Below are 22499 nucleotides of genomic sequence, written 5' to 3' on the forward strand. Positions count from 1 at the left end.
ATCTACAGTCCAAACTGCATCTCTAAAGTTCGATTATTCTCTTCTTCAGCCCTGTTGCTTCCCTGTTAGTAGATTTTATTACATAATTGTGTTGAATGGACTAATTTGAAGTAGGACTGTAACTAACAATTATTTTAGTTATTGATTAATCGAACAATTAATTGGATAAAAAAATGCAAACAAATGCAGATTTTTTTATTAAACCACATAAGCCTTTTATTATACATTAGAAATACATTAAAGATGCAAATAAACAAATTATCCAGTTCTTTTTTAAAATAAGAAATAAAAATAAAAACATTTGTGTTTGCTGAAACATTTTTACATGTTTTTATCTTTTATGTAAAATGTATTCATTTTTGGAGGCGGTCCTAAATATCGATTATATCAATTCCAAGTCAGTATCTCCAAAATGTTTTGTTGTTGTTTTGCACTTTATTTATTCAGGAAAAAATGCACACAGATTTGCTTTGTTTATTTTAAATGTATATTTTTTGTTTCATAACAAAACAATATGATAAAGTACTGTGTTTATTCCAGGTTATAAAAAAATAATTTAAAAAATACACAAAACACATACAGTCTAAAGTTTAATGATATATCAGACTTAAGTAATAAAAAGTATTGGTATCTACGATACTGACTCTGTATTAACTTGGTATCGGGTCGAAACCAAACTATGTGGTATTGCACACCTCTAGTATTACATTAGCAAATGCTTTGTCAAATTTCATATGTAAAACTTTACATTCAATATTTCTCACTTAAACTGCTGCATTTAAGAAATCTACAAAAATCTGGAAAAATCATTTGAGTAAAATAATCAGAGACAAACCTTTGTTTCATTCGTACCACTTTTTTTCTGAAAGCTCTTAGATAAATTTGTTAATTTGTGTTCATATCTGTTTGTTTCCAGACTAACTTGAAGAATCCTGCAGCCACTCTGATTCTCATCGCCGACGTTTTGGCCCGCATCGCAAACACCGACAGAGGATTAGCGCTTTTCCTGTACGAGAAGAACCTTGTTGTTGCCCACAGTGAAAAGTAAGACACTGATTAAACCTCTTTAAATATCAAGATTAAAAAATCTACTTTGTGTTATTATAAAAGTTGCTTTATGAATGCTACAAATTTGTCCCACCAGCGTCGGTGGTTGATGCAGATGGAGACTTTAAAAAAAAAATTAGGACAAAACTATAACCCACAAATTAAAAACTCACAAAAATGTCAGACACAATACGATGTGTTCATCTTTTAATAACCAAGCTTTCCGCTTTCTCCTTGAATTCATGATAAATAAAGACCACATCTACACACATATTAGGGATGTTGTAGATAGAAAAAAAGGAGTAAATCTTGAGATTAATCTGTTTTTTGAGAAAAAAAAAGTGAAACTTTAAGTTTCAGAAGTTGAAAATTTTTGACTTTTCAAACTCAGAAATTTTCTTGGTTTTTTTTTTTCTAGAAAATCTAAAAAAATTTGAGTTTCTTGGCAGAAATTCACTTTATTTTTTTCTGTCTATAATTCCCTTAATATGTTGTTGTAATCCACTAATCCACACTAAAGCAAACCTTGTTGATCCCAAATCTGCTTTTATTTATACTTTTACACCTTTTTCAAATAAAGGCTGACCTAAGTCATGTTCATTAGACTACAGTTTCAGTTTTCTTCAGTTTAACCCAAAATAAATTATTAAGCAAAAAAAAAAAATCTAAACTTTTATGTTTCAAGAAGTTTGGATTATTCTGTCCAATAACAGCTGTTTGCTGTATTTTAGCAACAGAACATTTTAATGAAGCAACTTTAAATGTTGTGCTTTTGTTACCTATAAGCAGAAAGTCATCATCCATCCATTATGATTTATTTCTATTAATCATAATTAATAGAAATAAAGTCTTAAAAACATCAACATGTGTATAATTAATCTGAAATAGATTAAGTTATCAATTTGAGTTGCGTTACAGCATTTCAGGGTTGAGGACTTGCTAAGTAACGTTTTGTGATGGACGTTGCAGCTTCTGCATGCTGTGCACACAGATGTTGGTCTTTTATTTCTTACTAGATGTTTTCTGTTTCCTGTGCAGAACCTTTGCTGCTCACATCGTCGTCCAGTTCACCTTGAGGCTGCTGAATAAAGCCCTGCCGTCTCTAAGTGAATCAGACGCGTCTCAGACGTTATGTGGAGCTTTCATCTTTGTTTGTAGACAGATGTACAACACCTGTGAGGGTCTGCAGGTCCTGCAAACATATGGCCTGCACAAAGCCATCGCTGCTGCTTGGAAAAAGGTACAACTGCAACATCCCATGGTTCATGCTCCATCTCAGTCCTGGAACATTGTCACCAAGAACTTTATTCCATATAAAGACTGATTCAGATATTAATTTATTGATGCATCTCATCACAATCCCACCACTCTCAGTTCTGACTGAACATCCAAGCAGGTTCCTCTGCAGATGTTTTAATCGATGCTCCACAAAAAGCCGTCGCTGTTAGTTGATCTTTTTTTTTTATTTGCTTCCTTCGTCCTGCTGTGACTTTGTGACGATAATATCGACTCTCATTGCTAAAAATGTTTTAAAATAGAGCGCTGGATGTTGCAGAACATCAAGCCTGAAGGACTGAAATTTATAAAAATGTGACACAAACTAAAACATTTATAAAACATACATCCAAATTATTGCAAAACTGTGAGGATATCTTCATGATTCTCTGCTGTATTTGTTGTTTTTAGATGAAAAAACACACAAAAATAATTTTATTATGATATAATGACTTAAGTGATTTCTTCTGGTCTGATTTTTTCACTTGTTTTGTTTTAAAGACGAGTTCTTTATCAGAAAGGATTCCAACTCCAGTTTCTGGATCCTGCACTGGACCATCCACCCAGGAAATGGCAAACATGTGAGATCACACACACATGAGTTCAGTCATGAAATGACAATAAAACAGGTCGATGGTGCTACAATACTTCACTCATTATTTAATATTCATTTGACTAATGGCAGCAAATAATTTAATAGTAGTTTGATCATAAACTTTACAGCCTTTAACAATTGTTCTCATGTCAAATAAAACATAAAAAGTCATGTAGCTTCTGTTATTAATAATTAACCAATAAAAGCTCAGAACTGCTGGACTCAAAAACCCCAAAATAACGGCGGCTAATAACAGACCTTTGAATGCATTCCTATGGAAAACTGTTGATATAATATGTGGCCCAAAAGTATTAATAATTAACAAAAGAAATTTATTCTGGTGTATTGAACTAAATAACACAATGTTTTAAAATATTTCTATTAGAGCCATCCGATATTTTTTCATCAAAAAATGTGTTGTTATTTTGGATAATTGTTATAATAATTAATTGGTGATACTTCTGTATTCAGCTGTTTGTTTTATTTTGTTCTGAAACAGCTTAAAGTGTCAAAAGATAAAATGTTTTTGCCTTTATAATAAGAATCCCTTCATAAGACTAATAAATATGTAATAAACCAGTTTTTGAGATGCGTCTTAGATTATCTTGAACAGCCTAAATGTGGACATTTCTCAGTACAAAAGTTGTAAATTGAGAATATATCTGTGTTTTGTTGGTGGGTGTTGTTTTGTTCTGAGGTTTATTATGCTGTTTTTTTTTTTTTATTGTGGATCTGGAACAGGCTTGTCTGGGAGGAAACTTTGTTGGGCAGTCTGCTGAACTTTGCTGCGACCCCTAGAGGCCTTTTGCTGCTACAGCAGACAGGTGCCATCAACGAATGCGTCTCCTACATGTTCTCTCGCTTCACCAAAAAACTGCAGGTAAACAGTGAATTAATAAAATCTTAACCTTTTTTTACATTTCTGCCAAACCTGATCTAATCCTCAGTCCTATGCCTCATCTGTTTACTTGTTGGGTTTATTCAAGTTTAATTGTAATGCATATTTCAGCATCAAAGTGCTTTACATGAAAAAAAACTCATAAAAACATTCCCCGAATCAATGCAACTATATTTTTTTATATATTTAATATCAGCATTAGACACTAGACTATAGAGCTGAAACGATTAATCATGATTAATCGATTTAAAATAGTAATTGATTAATTGTTAAATGGAGTATACTCTCAAAAAATGTCATCTTGTTGAAAAACCAAGTTATTCAGAGCAGTAATTAAGCCAAAACTGTGCAATAAATATAAAAATTTGCATTTAAGATAAAAAAAAACCAAACAACCTAAAATTCCTAAAGCGGTAAAGTTTTTGATTCACTTGGTTCAAATTTTGTAAATAAGAATCTCCCACTAAGTACCATTTTCTATCAATTATGAATCAATCAACGGATCTATGCTGAATTGATAAGTCGAATTTGGATTTCCATGTAAAAAAATTAAATGTGGCATGGGAGTGAACAGCTACTTTTGAATGTTTGACTCATCCAATGATGATTCAAACACATTATTGATCTGGAATAAAAGTTTTATTCAGTATCTTCCTTAATACGTAAGCCAGGTATATTATCCTGCCTTCACTGGAACAACCATTGAGTTTTTAGTGATAAGAATTGGTATCGATATGCAGTAATTATGTCTCTGTTCTTGAAATTATTAACTTTGTGGAGGCTTATTTAATATCTGAGATAAATGGATAACTGAAACTGTGTGTTACAGAGTTTAGCAAAAGTATTCACACCCATTTTGTCCTACTTGAACCACAAACTTAAGTACGTTTAATTTGGATTTTATGTGATAAAGCGACACAAAGTTGCACACGTGCTATGTAGAACTATGTATTGTATATAGTTTTTATAAATAGAAATACAAAAAGTAGTGGTGAGCATTAATTGGAGGTCAAAGTTTATGGGATATATGTTTGAGGATTAGAGAACGTCTTAGAAACGACTCAATAAATCATGCTAGGAGGGATTTTCACCTTCAACTGTGACAGTAAATGTCAAAGATAGAAACTTTTTTTTTGTAAAATCCAAACTTTTATCTGAGAATCTGAATGAATTAATCAGGATATTTTTTTAGTTTTTAGACTGGTGTATGTTGTATACACCTATAAATACTTTCCTCAGAGTTTTAAAGAGACTAGTTCAACATGTTGGTCTAAATATGTAAACATTTTCCCATTAACATAAAAGTTGTTGTTTGTAATATGTAATTACTTTATTATATTTTACACCATTATCAGCAGCTGGCACAAAATCAAAACAAATCGGAAGATAATGTATGTTTAACGAGTGAACGAAGCATCTTTAAGTCTTTGTAACGCACCGTTCTAATATATTTGAGGAAATTTAATGCAGTTTAACATAATTTAAAAACAGTTTGAGTCTGAAACTGGAGCTATTTGCAGCATATATTCTTCTTTTTAGCAGCATTTCCAACATAAACAGCTGATGTTTTTGGCCGACTATCTCCTCATCTTCATTTTCCTGTTGTCATTTCTGCATTGGCTTCTTTTTCAATGCACTTTGGTTCAAATTTAAACAGCTGAACGTTACTTATCGCATAAAAATTACTGTTCTGGCTGGACGGAGCTAGCTAGCGCTGTAGCATATTTATTTAAATTTATGAAAACCAAACAGCCTGCTGCAGTGTTTTTATATTTTAAATAAATGTTTCTCAGACAAAGTTTATTGTTATAATTAATGGCGAATTCCTTTAAAACAGGAGAATCCATTGTGGTTAAATGTATTCCGCACTTTTCAGATGTGTAGTTGTAAAATCCATTGAAAATCTCATAAATTAAATACTTCAAACTTTTACAAATCCCTGTAAATCAAAGGTTTAGCCTTAACCAAAGAATAAAAAACACATTTCAGTAATTAAGCAGCACAAACATGCAGAAGCTGCTCTGTTTCTTCTGCTTCATCTTTAAAACATTTGTTCCTGAACTGTTTCTCACATCTTTGTTTTTCCTGAAGAATGCATTTGTTTTGTTGATCCTCCTCCTCCTGAAGGACGCAGTGTTGTTTACTAAAGTCTGTTTATCTGTTTAGTATTCAGCTGGTGCTCGGATACTGAAGCAGGATTTGTAAGATTTATATTGTAGACACGCATATGCCCAGTCTTACATGCAAATCTCAGTCAACTCCCTTTGGACCCAATTTACTGACATCCTCTGCACGGTTTTGTAATTACTGTTTCTGTTGGACATTGCACTTTAATTACAGCACGTGATTTTATTTTATTTTGGCTTTTTTTTTTTTAAATTATGTTGAAATTAATTAAATTCCTTGAATGTGTTTTATTTCTGCTCCTTTAATAGCTTGTTTCTGCACCCAGCTGTATAGTTGAACAGTTTTGCGTCTTCTTGCTCGTGTTTTTGCTGAAGGTGAGTCGCTGTGAGAAGTTTGGATACGGAGTGATGGTGACACAGGTAGCGGCGACCGCTCCAGGGGTTGCAGCTCTGCACAGCTCAGGTAACAAAGTGCTCATTTGTACAAACACACACTTGCCAGCTGGGATGCTTGAGGCTTGAATTGGAAATTTGTGCAGCTGCTGTGAAGAATTTTGTTGTTGGTCGTCTCTGGAGTTGTTCACTGTCAAATTTGGGTGCATTTTGGTATAAAAAGAGGAAATACTGTGAATTTATTTTGAAAAGTTTGTACATATTCATTCAGAAAGGTCTTTAGTTTATACAACTTAAAATTTCAGTGAGTTTTAAAAGCAAGAAGTGAATTTACTTAGAATAGTCCCAAACTTAGATGGTTTATGGATTCATTTAAATTTTTGATAAGTGATGCTAAATCTTTAAAAATGTCTCAACTTAACAAGATTAAGTCGGATTATCTGGTCGGTGAGTCGCTGCTGCTCCAGAATCAATGCTATCGACTCAAAACTGCTCAAATTAATGAGCCAAATCTATTCTGGAGTAAAAATTTATAGTTTAAGACAAAGATTGAAATATTTGACCATAATGAAAACAAAATGTGAAGTGAAATTAAGGCTTTCAAACTGTAGAAACACAAAATCGTACCAAGTATTTTTGGTTTAGTTTCTAGTGGAAATATATTTATACACTTAAAATAAGACAAAACTAGCTTACAAGTAACTTTTCAGCAAAAAATAGGAGCTTTTTAAAGTAAATAATTCCTTAATATTGGTGAACAAGGCATTTTCCCCATTTTATAAGTGAAATTATTGACTTAAGTTCCTATATTTAGCTGAAAAGTTTGTTAGTTTTGTCTTATTTCAAATTTACTAAAATATTTGCACTAAATTACTTGAGATTTTGATTTTGTAGAAACTGGAAAATCAACTAAAAATTAATTCTGAAGATGTGTCAAAGCTACAAACAGGATTTGAATGATGTGCAACTTGGTAATGAATATTTATTAAAACACAAGGAATGTTTATATATTTTGCATTTTCTGTAGATTACAGAAAGTTACCAACAAAATCAATCTTGTGAGCCTAATTTTCAATAAATATAAATAAAACTTCTATCTTAAACTGAAGATGTTTAAGATAAAAATGTTGATGTTTCAAATCATTTGGCAACTTTTCTCCGCTGTGTTCATCCTAATCCAGTTTACATCTATAAGTGGTGCTACACTTGTTTTTGTTTTCACTAAAAGTTTTCCTGACGGTTGAATTGGGAAAGATATAATTTTTTTTTATCTCTAGGTTTTGTCAGATTGCTGGTTGTGGATCTGTGGTCGGCTCTCGAATGTGGAAGTGACGACGCCAGAGTCGTCCGACCCAAACCGACCCCCATGGACTCCATAGACAGAAGCTGCCTCAAGGTAAGCGCATGGACAGAGCCGGCCCAAAGCATACGCGAGTTGAGCGGTTGCTTATGGTCGCCTCAACAGCTGTACTTTTTATTACAAATGTTTATTTTTATGTAAGAAGATAATGTGAATCTCATTTTGTTTATTTAGAAGTAATAGACACATTTTACATACATTTAAATTCATTATTACTGTCAAATAGTTAAATTGCTACATTTTAATATCACTCTGTTTTTCAAAATGCTAAATAATTGGAGCATTTTTAAACTACTTACAAATAATAGGTACGTTACACACAATGGTGAAACATCTGTTGACATGTTGGTATGAGCTGGGGGGGGATTAAAATCTGGTTAGGGCCCCAAAATTGCTTTGGCTGGCTCTGCATAAAAAGAGAAATTTAAGCCACATTTAAAGGTCATATTGTCTTTCAAACTGTTTATTTACACAATATATTTCCAGAAGATTTTACATTTTTATTAGTTTTTTAAGCTGAGAACTACTAAAGCTCATATTTTGTTCATTTGATCGACTTTCCTACATTAAAGTTTGAGTCAGTTACGAAGAAATAAAGCTACATATGGCAGCATATGGTTTCTCTGTAATTTGGCTCAGAAATAAGTTTGGTTAAACCAGGGATGAATCACATCTGCATCAACATCGGTGTCGGCCGATGTCAATGTTTGAAATATTGGTATTGATCCCATAAGTGAAAAATCTTGTCATTTATTTATTTGACAGAAATAGTACTGCAGCGCAGGATTGTTGGGTGTTTAACTGAAGCAGATTTTTATTTTTATTCTTTCAGCGTTGGAAGGGTTGGAAAATATATATAATATATCATCAATATCATAATATCATCAATATATGGACTGGTCAATATTTGTATATCGGTTTGGTTGTTTGTTAGTTTTTTTTTTTTTTTGTTGGACTTCAAGTCTGAAATAAAAAAAAGTTTCAGTAACGTTATTGTCAAACACCGATATCGGCCAAAATGTTTCTATCGGTGCATCTCTACTTAAATTACTGCAGCTGCTTAGGAACACATTAATAGTTCAGTGTATTTATTCATTAAAAAACAACAACAAATCACTTAATTTTAGTGATATTTATTGGAGAATTCACTTAATATTCTATATGACACGGTGACATCTAGTGGCAAATTTATGAACTGCAAACAACTGATTTTATTTTGCTGTTTCAAGAAGGTTTCACCAACCATGGTGGAAAAATGTGGAATAATTCAAATTACATTGTGTTACTTGTTGGTTCCTCCATAAATTCATAAATACTTTAATAATCCCAAAGATAAATTTAAATATAAAAGGTTTTTTTAGCGTTGTGGCCAGAGTTGGACAGCAACCAGTTACATTTACTTCTTTTGGAAAAAAATGACTTTATTACACTCTATTTGTTACTTTTACTTCAGTAACTTTACTATTAAGTGAGTAAATTTCTGAATACTTTATCCACTGTGAGTAACTGCAATAAATGAAGATCACATTTGTTTTAAGTAAAACAAACTTGTAGTTTTTGTTAAAGTTTTAAACTGAAAGAAAATTATTATGAAAACTTTATTTTGCCTGATTGTATCATGTACTTATGCTATTTTTATTAATTATTTTCAATTTGATATCTAAAATAACAACATTGCCACATAGCTTCTTTTTTTAAGTAACAGTTTATTTTTGATCAGTTACTCAGTAAATGACATATTCTTCTGTAAATATATTGGTACACTTGAAATAAAACAAAACTAACCTGCAGGTAGCTTTTCAACTGGTTATAGAAACTAGTTTTAAGTAAATAATTCCTTAATATTGATTAAAAGGAGTATTAGTTCAACTGGAGGATTATTCCACTTATCTCAATATTTTTCCCATGTTATAAGTGAAATAATCTGCCAGTTAAACTACTAGGTTTTCATCAATATTAAAGATTAATGACTTCAAACAAGCTCCTATATCTTGCTGAAAAGTTTCTTGTAAGTTAGTAGCCTACACTTGAAATACAACAAAACTAAGATTTTTGCAGTAGAAATTAGGTTAAAAGTAGTTGGTAATATTTTGTTTTTGCAGTGTAAAAAACCCTTTTTCTACAGTTTTATTCCTGATGTTTAAATGTACAGATAACAACCCAACCACTAACTTTTTTGGACTCAAATGTCCTCAGCTATAAGAAAAAATGTAGAAATTAAATTTTGTAAATTTGGAAATGTGGGTGGAAACGTTTTAGTTTCCTTTTGCACCAAATGTTTCTCTCTTTTCTCGCCTAGAAGAGTCTAAATAATTCAACTTGAAGCGTCAGGTTGCGTGCGGCCGAATTGTGAAACTGGCCGACTGAATCCAGACCGTCAGTGAACTGTGAACTTTGACCCCAACCCTGCCACCGGCGGCGTTAAAGCCAGCCTTATCAGCGTGTCAGCTGCCAGGTTGTATTCAGGAAATCCTCAAAGCCCAACAAACCGTGTGGAAAGTCTCTGATTTTCACCAGAATCCACAGGAAACACAAAATAAAACAAGTTCTGGTTTCACAGCATCTTTACTTTAAGAATATTATCTTAAATATTTACTTAATCTGTTAATTTATGGAAATAAAACATGTTAGCCTATAATTCATCCTATATATTTTCTTTTTTTTTGCATTTGAATTATTATTTTTTTAATTTATGAAAGCCTAACATACTTTGATAATAATCTTAACGTTAGTTAAAACACATTCTTTACATAATCGTTTGCAAGCAAGAATGATTTAAAAAACATGGAAGAATTGAGGCAAATCCACAATAAATTCAAATTTGTGCCTTGATTTTTATTTATTTTTAATTAAAATCACTGCAGTTGCATGTGATCGGATATCAGTGACGATGCCCCTGATCAATAAGGACAGATCTATTCAGTCTAACTCTATATTTTGAGCTACGTCATGTTTTATTGTTTGTTTTACATTATATCTAGAATTCCTTGCACTTTCTGAACCATTTTAAAGGTTTGTTGCACTTTATTTTTTTATATGTTTGTTTACATGTCTCTTCATTATTTACTTTAAATTGGCTGTTATAACTCTAAAGTGCACTGACTGAACAAATTAAAGTTGCTTTTACATGTTTGACCAAGATTGTGATGCTATTGAAATGTGGTGTACTGGTGCAGAGTTATCAAATAAATGTCTGTTTAAAAAAAAAAAAGTTTTCAAGTCAATTAAGCATCGTTTTTCTGTATCGGCTGATGCTAAGCCTCAGATATCGGTATAAGAAGTGAAAAAAGTGGATTGGTGCGTCCCTAATTCAAACCTTCAAGACAATTGTTCCATCATGAAGTCTTTTAAAATTGACATTGTCCTTAATAAAAATGATCAGTTTGACATTTTTAAATAACTTCTAATTGTTCTTGTAAGTGAGATACAGAATTAGCTGAAGCATTTTTGCTTAAATTCATGAATGAACCTCAGGTATCGGTATCGGAAGTGAAAAACGTGGATTGGTGCATTCCTAATTTCTATTAATTTTTTTGTATTTTTTACCAGCTTGTTGTTTCTGTGTCCCCAGTCCTTCCTGTCCCTGATCAACCTCCTGTCCTCCTCCTCCTCCGTTTGGGAGCTTCTCTGCCGACAGCCGTTGGCGAACAAGAGCGAATACAGCCTGAGAGAAATCCCATCCTCCATACCTGTGAGCAGTTTCCTTCCCGACCAGCAGAGGGCGTCTTTGCGCTTCGATTCATCCTTCCACTCACACCCACACGTACCAGCGGGAGTGAGTGGAAAGCACAAAGGCCTTCCATTAAACCTTACTCTGCTCAGTTTTTGTTTTGCTTCTTGTTTCAGGATTTGATTGACAGGCTGGTTGCCGTGGATTCGGATGTGAAGATCCACTCGCTGTTCCAGTACGAACAGTCGCACGTCTTCGGCCTGAGGTGAGATGAGTGTTTTTTCCCATATAGCTTGACATCGGAGGGGGGAAGCGCATGATATGGGATTAGCACACACTCACTCCCCTCAGTCTGTGGCATTAGCAGCCTTCCACTTTGATTAGCGGCTTTGGGAGATTGATGAAAGGATTTTTCTGGATAAGATCGAAATAAGCTCGGCTCTGCAGGTATTTATGAGTAACTCGCTCCTTCAGTGAGACTGCTGGTTAAAATGAAAAACAAACCCACTTAAAATAAATGAATAAAAAAATGGTTTCTTTCACTTTTCATCAGGGGTGTCCAAAAAATGTCATTTTTAATAAAATTACCAAATATATTGTGATTTTAAATAAAATGTTTTATCTCTGATTTGTATCACAGCACATTAGAGCTACTGTAGATGAAAATCACAAAACATTTTTTGATTATTCTCAGAAATTTTCTAGAAAAAAACTTCCAAAAGTAAAACAGTTTCCACTTTTGAAGCTCAGAAATTCCTTTTTTTTTTTCTAGAAAATTTTCGAGATTAATTTCAAAATCTCAGAATTTTTTCTGAGATTTTTGACCCTTCAAGATCAGAAATTTCCAACTTTATTTTTTTCTAGCATTTTTTAATATTAATTAAAAAAATTCTTTGTTTTTTTAAAAGATAAATGTTTTACGTCTCAAGCTCAGAAATATCTAATTGTTTTTTTCCTAAAAAAAAATTTCATATTAATTTCAAATTTTCTGAAACTTTTCTTGCAAATTTTTCACTTTTCAAGCTCATAAATTTCCAAAAAATTTTTCTAGAAAATTTCTGAAATTAGTGTCAAAATTTCTGACTTTTTATTTTTGGACCTATTATGTCATTTTGGATTATAACCATAGATCCAAGACTTCAGAAAAAAAGTAATGGAGCTGCAAATAGCCTCTGGTGCCCCATTTTGAACACTCTTCACTGCAAAAACACAAAATCTTTTTTTGTCTAGTTTCTATTGCAAATATCTTAGTTTGTTTTAAATAAGAAAAAAAGAAAATTACAGCCTGTTATAAGTTAATAATTCCTGAATGTTGATCAAAAAGTGTTAGTTACACTTTCAGATTATTTCACCTGTAACAATGGAACTAGTACTTTTTCATCAATATTAAGGAATTATTGACTTAACCTCTTGCTGAAAGTTACTTGTAAGTTAATTTAGTCTTATTAAGATATTTGCACTAGAAACTAGACAAAAATACTTGGTAGCATTTTGTTTTGCAGAGTTGCCTTAGACGAATCTTTGACGATCCTTAAAGTAAAAAAAAATAAAATTTTTTATTCTTGCTTGTTTCCCTTTGTATGTGCAGAAGTATCATGTGACCTCTGTGTGTTTCTTTGAGTCGTTAAAAGCTTTCTAAGCCACATCAGCCTCGGCTCGTTTGGAGTCTTGCTGACTCACTCTGTTTCGGCCCATTCCTACTAACATCCAGAAGCCGAGGGAACAAACCGCTCCGTTCGTTTACCGCCCGGACCGACACATTAACTGACAAACCTGCACTCAATGCGCCGCTCAATGCGCCGCTCAATGTGCTCCATTAGCCATCTTGCTATCAATGACTCAAATCCTGCCATGTTTACATTTCTGATGTAGTTGCTTCATACACATACCTGGTGAAATAAAACGATTGTAACACTATCTTTTATAGGCCTCTGTATCTTATTTAAACAGTGACCCAAACTGCAGTGAAAGGAGCAGAAAATGCAGTAAAAGTAATAAATGCAGAAAACCACCGTTTTCCTGACCTGCTCGTTTTATTCCTGAGCATTCTCATTGGGTTTCAGGGTGAAATCCTTCATGGCTTTTACTAATGGTTCTGGTCTGTGGAGCCGTTTAAATGACTTTGCCTTACCTGAGATCCGACTCGGATATATTATCACCTTTTGTGATTATCTGCCCACCGTAGACAGGAATGTGAGACCCGGCCTTGTAGTGCGCTCAGCTGATCATGTATCATGGATGTCAGGTAATGAATAATAGATTACAGCTTCAGGTTGTTTAGCTGTAGTAATGAGTGTTATTCTTTCTCCTCTTGAGTGTCGGCTGCCTTTAGAGGAACTGGGGGAATTTATTTGTTATATTGATTATTTTCTAAATAATCAATATAACATGTCCCTTTTTCCCCAGTTGATTTTTACAGTAATAATTCAAATACAGAATTTAGCAATTTGTGAAAGAGATTTTCGGCAGATACTAGATTTTTGTTCTTGTCCTTGGATTCTTGATCTGGATCTGACAGCCAGAAAAAAAACTCAGAAATTTTGAGATTAATCTTGGAAATTTTCTAGAAAAACTTTAAAATTTCTGAGTTTGAAAAGTCAAAAATTTGTTGGGAAAAACTCAGAAATTTTTAGATAAAAAAAAAGTAAACAAGGACATTTTTGAGTTTCAAAAGTCAAACATTTTCAACTTTTCAAAGTTTTTTTCTGGAAATTTTTTTAGATTAATTTTGGTGGCACATCTGTGTCCATAACTACATTTTTACAAATACACACTTTTCTTGAAAAAACTTGGGAATTTCTGAGTGTGAAAAGTTTAAAATGTTAATATTTTCAAACTCAGTTAGTGGTTCTTGCATCTCACATCTATGATGACTTCCAAAATTTTGAGATTAACAAAAAATATTTTCACGAAAAATTTTGGAAATTTGAGTTTCAGAAGTTGAAGATTTTTTGCTTTTAGATTGAGAAATTTCCAGGTTTTTTTCTCAAACATATGTAGAACTAGTGGCTTCGTCTTAAAAACATCCAAAGAATTTCTTTATAAATTTATAAAATATCTTTTTACAAATACAAAATTTAATTAGTTTTCAACATGCAAAAATACATCAAGCTTTATTTGATTCAACATATAAAGCTACTTTTAAAAATGCTAAATATTAGTAGTTTTTATTTGAAAAATCAATTAAACATTTTGAAGAAGAATCACATTTTTCTTATTTCTACATTCTTTTTCTAAGTCCTGTACACAACCCCACCTGTTAAAACTAAAGTCCTCAAATCATAAATCTTACATTTACTGAGCTCATTTCAGGTTTAATAACCAACAGTCACTTTCATGTAATTGTATCTTTGCTCAAGTGCTGGAAACAAAACAAAACCTCAAAATCTCTTGATGATCAAACTAATGACGACTAAAATCCTTGAGCTTCCTTTGTACTGCAAGCCTCTTTGTTGTCATAGCAACCAGATCTCATTCTCAGTTTAAATTGTTTTGATGATTTTATTCCGCTCTAAACTAATCTAGTTAATACGGTTGGAGAACCAAACTCTGTTCAGCTTCATTATAATTTGCTACATTATTAATATAAACTTAACAAATGAGGAAAAAATTTTCAAAAAGCTGGGCTGGAAACAAAGTTAATGACAATTACTAACGTCAATGAATAGATAAGTGAACATCTGTGAGTGTGAAAATGTTTGCTTTACTTTTAGCTATCTGATGGCTTAAGGTCCTGTCATTTAGTTTGTTTCTTTAATAAATAAACGGTTTGTTGTTTCATGCACATCTTTCAACGTTTAATAAAATAATTTGTCCAGTTCACCTTGAGTGACGATATTTCAACCTCACAAAAGGGAATTATTGAATTAAACTCTTTATTGATGTTGTGGAAACATGATTATAAAATGAACTGTTCACAATTTTTTATTTGTGATTAGTCGACAGAAAAGCTAAACGCTGCTAATACTTAAGATTCGCTCTAAAAACGGTTATATTTACATTCGGAATATACCTGAATGTAAATGAAAAGGTTTTTGCACTACTTTAGCATCTATCGCACCCTGCAGACCTGAAACGATTAATCATTAAATAATCGATTAATGATTAACTGGAATATATAAACTCAGAAAAAGGCTAAAAAACCTAAAAAGTTTGCACTGTACAAAGTGTTGACTTTACATACAGAAATCTCTTGGTGCATTCTTGTTGGTTGTGCAGGAGCCACCACTTCTGCTTTTCAAAGATGTAAGGTTGTATAATTGCGTTTCTGTTTGCAGCCATTTTCACGCGAGTGTAAATGTTGAGTTGAGTAGCAGCTTATTTGGATTTAAAGTGACAAGACACCCTAAAACAAAATTAAAATCTCATCTAAGAATGATTTTCTGCAAAAAATGTGATCTTTTGTTTCACCCATCTTAACATGTTAAAGGAATCCTAAAAGGTCAGCTTTAAAGAAAAGAAACAGATGTTAATCAGGCTTTTCCTCTGTTAAACTCACAGTCTTGGTGGGTTTAAAGCATCCGCCTCAAACGGAGAGCTGCAGGTTTGCTTCATTGTTTCAAACTGAGGGTGAGAAGTTCCTGACAAACTCTTCGCTTCCTGATGTTCAGCTGTCAGAAAGAGTGAGCCGAGCCGTCAGTCACAAAGAAACCGTCCAAAGATCCACAAACACTCCGACTCTGATCACACAACATGGAAAACTATCAGATTATGGCTACATTACCACAAAACTGCAGAGGATGAGACGGAAATTAAAGGCCGGTCGCTATGAGATAAATTAAAACGAGCTCAATAATGTCCATTCGTGTAATTTATTGTTTTTGTCTTTTCTCTTTTTCTACCAAAAACTGGATGATAAAAGTCTTTAATCTGGTGTTTTAGTCTCAGATGTTTTTCTTTTGAAGGACAATTTCATTGACTTCATAATTTATCTTATTTGTTGTTTTATTTATTTATTTTTGATATTTAAAATGTCTTCCAGTTTTTGTGTCACATTTTTGTTAAGATTTAAAATGCATTGATTTTTGAGAATGTGTTCTTGCATTTTTACCCCTATGTTACTGTTGATAATGGTCTCAAAACAATAACAATAACAAAATGTCTCAATAACTTCTGGGACATTTTATCGTCTTATTGTGACAGGCTTAGGCTGAAATCAGTCAGACGGATAAAACGGAGCCAATTTTTGGAATATTTTGTAATTTTTCTACTCTCACCGGGACAGACATGTTGGTTTAAATCCGAGCGCTTGCTTTGTTTTCCAGCTCTCTCAATATTTCAAAATGTCGCTGGATCTTATCAGCCTGTCTGAGCCCGCTGTCATTACCAGCAGCTGAAAATGAACCGTGAATGTTTTCCCGAAGGCTCCCACTTGACAAAGCTCTCAATTGGCTTTAACAAGCTGTGCTGGCTGACCTAATACGAGCAGACAAAAGGCCAGGGGACAAAAAGAAAAAGTCCAAACTGAGTCTTTGCCCATGTGTTTCTGCCCTGCAGTGCAGTATGCACTAAATTAAAGTTTGTAATTCTCTGTAGTGCCGTTCTGATGCAGTATCTCGGTCTGCCAGGCGTGTCTGTAATTTCGTGTCTTTGTTTTGGGTTTGTGTGCATCGCTGCAGACTGCTCAGTGTGCTCTGCTGCTGCTTGGACTCCTTCCTGCTGCTGGAGAGCCAGTACAACATCTGCTGCACGCTGCTGCAGAGTCAGAGGGAAAACGTCGCTGACCAAGACGCCACAGACGGGTACGAAGCCAGAAACGCAGAGTTAGATGAAAACTCGGTTCACACAGAGCCGGGTCAGTTAATGTTGGCAGTTTAAATTCTGATTTAATTACAAATGAGGCTTGTAAATAAACTCTCTATTTTTTTCTTCAAAACAGCTCAGAAAATTACAAATGATGAAATATTTTCAAGAATATTCATCATTGTAATAAACCTACAGGAAGTTTTATTACAATAATACGATCATAATATTAGCAGAATAAAGACGTAGTATTACCTGAAAAACATCTTTAAAGGGCCAGTATTATGTAGAATCATTTAATAGCACAACAATGCCGCAAATCAAATATGACTTAAAAGAAATTAGACTTTGTAATTTAATGCCTCTGTTAAATTGGGCCTCTGTCTCTTTAAGAAACTCCTGCTCTTTCTGAAACTCCACCTTCAGTAAGTCATCACAACATGGCTTCTCTATTAGCCCTTTATCAATGTTTTTACCAGCGTTTCACTGAGAAGTAGCTCCTATAATGAACTCAGTTGATCTGCAGTTTCACCAGGTGTTTGCTAATTGCTGCTGACTAGTCTGAAGGAGCCACGCTGAGTTTGCAGCTATATTTTATAATGTTTGTGGTGTGGACCCCAGGAATAACTCGCTAATATGGTGAATAAACAAGTTAAAAAATATATTTAGAGGCTTTTCAGACCAAACATATTGGTAAAAATTCAAAATCTACTTTATTGCAAAATCTACTACTTTTTTCTTTCTTTATGCACAAACCAACTTAAATTACGTAATTAAACACCAACGTTAATAAAATGTTGGTGCTACCATTTAAAACAATGATGACAAAATTTAATTTCTAAATATTTTACTTCAAAATTTTCTTGCTTTAACTGCATGTTGAAATCTGGACTCGCATTTGTTGCATTGAAAACATCAAACTGACTGTTTCGGCTTTTCTAAAAGCCAACAGTCAGAAATTTCAGTAAATTAGCCTCATTTTTATTCTCTTTGTGCATCATCTTGATTTGACAGAAAACTTTCAGATCTAATAAAAAAAATGCATGCTTTAGATGTCTCAGAATAATAAATAAATAAAATGGAAGGAAGGATAAATAAAAAGACCATTTCCCAAAGTGTTTCTTTGAGAGTTCTTCTAATGGAGGCGCTGCTATTGCTGCTGGTTACAAATGGAGATGGCCCTGAAGAGCCGCTCACATGTCAGGTTTGAAAACTCGCTCAGCTTCACAGAATGATGGCCCGCTCATTTCTTACTCTTTTTTTCATTTATTTTGTACTTTTTCTGTAATGGTTGGCATCAGCTTTTCTGTTTATTCTACGCTGCTCTCTGTGTTTTCAGCTCAGTGTCATCCTGACTTTGTGTTTTGGTGTTTAACCTTTGAGTTAACCCCTTTCCCTCCACATCCCCTCGTTTTGTCTCTGACCTTTTTAACATCGATGACACCAGAACTCACATCTAAGACATATTTTTACCAATAAAGCATAAGCATGCAACATTTTGGAGCAATCTGGCCTTTGGAAAGAGAACTGTAAAACAAAATAGTCTTTTTGATTAGTTTCTGGAGTCCAAAGTGCTTCAACTATAAGACCTATCCACAGACTGATGTTTTTTAGTCCTTATAATTGGAAATGTTCTGACCTTAGCTGAGATTTAAACAACCTACCCTTTTATTTTCAAACTGATATGGTTGCAGTAATTTTGGCTTCAGATGTTACAGAAAGGCTTTCATATCACTCATTGTCAATAAAATGGAGGATAGGAATGAGTGTAACATTTTCATCATGTTGATTTTGTCATCTATAAATACTGCTGTGTTTTTTAAAGGGGATCTATTATGAAAAATCACATTTTCCACAGTTTGTTCTTCCATTTGTGTCTCAACTGCTTCTAAAAAGAAACTTCAAAAAAACACTCAGATGTTTTTTGGCAATAAGTTAATGATCCGTTTCAAAAACCTTCCGAATGTCACAACACAAATCAGTAGGCAATGCCCCTCACCGTTACCTAGCAGCCCCACTGGAACTCCCCTTGTTACCTAGCAACCTAAGCCGAGCTCCAGCACGTTTGGACAGCTGGTTTTACCGCTGTACAGTGGCTGCTGGAAAAGACAGATGTTTTATTGGTGACTTACTGTTCAGAAACCACTTTCTGCATTCTTGTTGCTTGTGCAGGAGGCGGTACTTCTGCTTTTCAAAGATGTACAGTTGAATAATTGCATGTCTGTTTGCAGCCATTTTCATGTCTGAATGTAAACATTGAGTTGCGGGGGATGGCCAGCAACAGCTTATTTGGATTTAACTACCTTTAATTAGGTTTCTGGAGACCTTTTTTTGTTGAGTGAATGTTACTTGTTATTTAAGTATTCTAAAACATAAAATTTGTGATTCCTGCTTCTCTCTCTCTGCCTCTCAGGGCGATCATCATCGACAGCCTGTCAGTGGAGAGGAATCACGTCTTGGTTCGTGTTCATGTGGTCGGAGGTCCATCTGAGAGGCGGCTTCCCTCTCGAGCCCTGGAAGAGGTCAGCTTCCTACATTATCTTCTTTCACACCAACATGAAAAGTTTGGCCTGATTTCCAACATTTGGTTTGTGTCTGTTTGTGACTGTTTGCCTGATAAGCATTAATATATGCAAATATCTTAGTAAACTAACTTGGAAGCAATTTTTCAGCAAGATATAAGAGCTTGCTTTAAAGTCTAATTCCTTAATATTGGGAAAAAAATCTACTTTGTTTGAGTCTGTATACTCAGGTTAACGATTAATCTGTGACTAAATTAGTTGACGATTATTTGAATAATCAGTTCATCACGATTAATCGTTTCTTCCCTAATTTTATATCTAATATTGGCCTTAAAATTCTCTATAATGACTTTAACGAACCTCTGGCAGCTTCACTGAACAGCTGGATTTATTCTTTTATTAAATTACAAACAGAAAAACTCTACTAATTAGATGATTAGCTACACTTGATTTAATTTAGGGATATCAGAATAAAAGGGGCTCCATTTTTCAACCCTGCTTGTAAAAACATTATTAAAAAGCATGAATCATTTTACTTCCACATAGGAGTTTTGTTCTACTCTATTCCATAAAGTTTTTAAGAGTTTTTAAAAACATTGAGAGAAGTTTCTGAAGGCTGATGGTACATAAACTGTAAAAACTTTTCGGTGAACTGGAGACCTTTTCCTTCCTCTTAATCCTTCCTTTCATTAATAATGATCAACAAAAGTATTTCATTTTTGATTCTCATATTTGAAGCATTAACCTTTCTCCGTATTTCCATTCTGCCCTTGTGCTGCTGCTGTTACAAATGAAAAGAGCGAACTGATAACCAGGCGACCGCCGTCGTCCTTTGAAGCATGCAGCCTTATTTATTCAGCATGCTCCGGGATTGATATCAATTATTCAGGTGTTGTTTATGCTGAGCCCAAACAGGAACTCATTTATGCTGAGGTCAAGGAAATTATATATATATAAAAATTATTTCCAAAGGAGAGAGTGGAAATTAGTTTAGCAACTGTTATGTTTGTCTGCTTAAAACCTCCAAAGCAAATGAGAAAAAAACATCCATGAGTGCACAAGAAAACAAAAGCTATACATATGTACATGTGTGCAACAAATGATTAATTGAGGAATAAATTAATCTCAACGATTAATTGATTAATCAGATAAAAAAATTGGCTTATTCTGCAGAATATTTGTTTATATAAATATTTATTTTTTTAATATTTATTTAACAAGTTGAGCATTTTTTACACGACATTAGAAAAAAAATGCAAATGGGCAAACAATTCAATTATTTTTTGTCAATACAAAAATAAAAAGATGATTGCCTGAAATGCAATAATGTAGGGTAGGCTCATCCGACCCATCTGTTGTACATGTACTCTGCGTTGTGTGTAATCGGCAAAGGGAACCAGGAGACGAGGACACCGAGGTGTATTGCAGCAGTAGGGCAGATTTATTCTGTTTAAAACAAAAATGCATCAGCACTCCAGTTCTTGGGCTCTGGCCTTCCCACACACACCTCTCCCCAGCGCAGCTTGGCGCGAACTCAGGACTGTGGTAAAACCAACCAAAATTCTCTGACATTCACAAATAATAAAGTAAAATGTCAAAACAATTAAAATAAGACCCAAACAAAAATAATCTGCCCACTAGTTACAATATTTTATAATTCAAACTGAAAATATACAAAATACATTAATCTAACATTCAGATAACATTTTGAAGCAACTCACATACCTGTTTAAAACAAAAATGCATCAGCACTCCAGTTCTTGGGCTCTGGCTTTCCCACACACACCTTAACAAATCAAAAGAACAAAAATGACCACATTGGCACGGTAAACTCAATAAATGTCCTTAACGTGGGAATTAAGTGCCCAGTACAGTGCTGCGCTAAACATAAAACAGTTGGGGAACAACATATAAAAACTTGCGAGTTTGGCAAAAATACTTTTAAGGACATTTTGAATACTTTAACAGACAAACAGAAGACAACTTTGTACGCTTACCTCTCCCCAGCGCAGCTTGGCGCGAACTGAGGAGGGCAGGGCAAACACACAGGATATGACAAGGAGACAGGAAACAAGAAAATAAAAGCGTCTCCGCCAAAATAAAATACAATTCAAAAACTAAGAAAAAACAAATATACACAGGTAATGAGGATGGATTTGAGGTGAAATATAAACAGTTTTACACACTTGCTACAATAACACAACATTACTTTGGTGTACGCTTGATAATTTGTGGCAAAGGATGCAACTGTAGCTAAAAAAATACTGCCCACTGATCTGTTTGTTTTTTGGATTACTTATTGGACAAAGTGCTTAATATATATTTTTGTATCGAATTTGAATCAGGTGAAGCTGAAAACGTTACTTGATGAGTTTTGGGTAGAGGAGATTTCCAAACAAATAAAGTTTTTTATTACTTTCCGACTGTTTTGTTCTTTCAGCAAAGGATCTTTTTTTCGAGCCTGTGTACTCCAGTTAACGATTAATCAATTACTAAATTAGTTGGCATTATTTCAGTAATTGATTAATCATTTCAGCCTTTATTGTTGACAAAATGTACTAGAACATTTTTATTAATATTCAAGAATTATTAACATAAAACAAGCAACTATTTCTTGATGAAAAGTTTTTTCTAAGTTAATTTTTTCTTATTTCAAGTGTAAAAAATTGAAAACTAGACAGAAAAACTTAGTAAGATTTTGTGTTTTTTGCAGCATGTTGAACCACAATTCAAAAGCAATGTCTGATTTTTATTGGATAATTTTCAGCAAATTTATATTTAAGATATTTGTTGTCCGCTTCAAGTTATTTCAGTGACAATTATGGGCTTTTATTAACAAAAAAACAATAATTTTGTCCACATTTGTATACA

The 22499-nt window shown here is 33.5% G+C and overlaps 1 protein-coding gene across 2 annotated transcripts in view; it reads left to right on the forward strand.

Moving 5' to 3' along the window:
* Nucleotides 1-22499, forward strand: part of tbc1d32 (TBC1 domain family, member 32) — a 64234-nt gene that overhangs the window by 14009 nt on the left and 27726 nt on the right. For both annotated transcript variants that reach the window (XM_032586175.1, XM_032586176.1), the window contains exons 16-25: nt 917-1044; nt 2086-2287; nt 2824-2903; nt 3659-3797; nt 6317-6404; nt 7612-7730; nt 11266-11385; nt 11541-11629; nt 16983-17105; nt 19520-19628. In XM_032586175.1, the coding sequence (XP_032442066.1) occupies nt 917-1044; nt 2086-2287; nt 2824-2903; nt 3659-3797; nt 6317-6404; nt 7612-7730; nt 11266-11385; nt 11541-11629; nt 16983-17105; nt 19520-19628 (1197 nt within the window). The remainder of the gene's footprint in view (nt 1-916; nt 1045-2085; nt 2288-2823; nt 2904-3658; nt 3798-6316; nt 6405-7611; nt 7731-11265; nt 11386-11540; nt 11630-16982; nt 17106-19519; nt 19629-22499) is intronic.

This window comes from Xiphophorus hellerii, chromosome 15 (assembly GCF_003331165.1).
Source record: "Xiphophorus hellerii strain 12219 chromosome 15, Xiphophorus_hellerii-4.1, whole genome shotgun sequence".
NCBI lineage: Eukaryota > Metazoa > Chordata > Actinopteri > Cyprinodontiformes > Poeciliidae > Xiphophorus > Xiphophorus hellerii.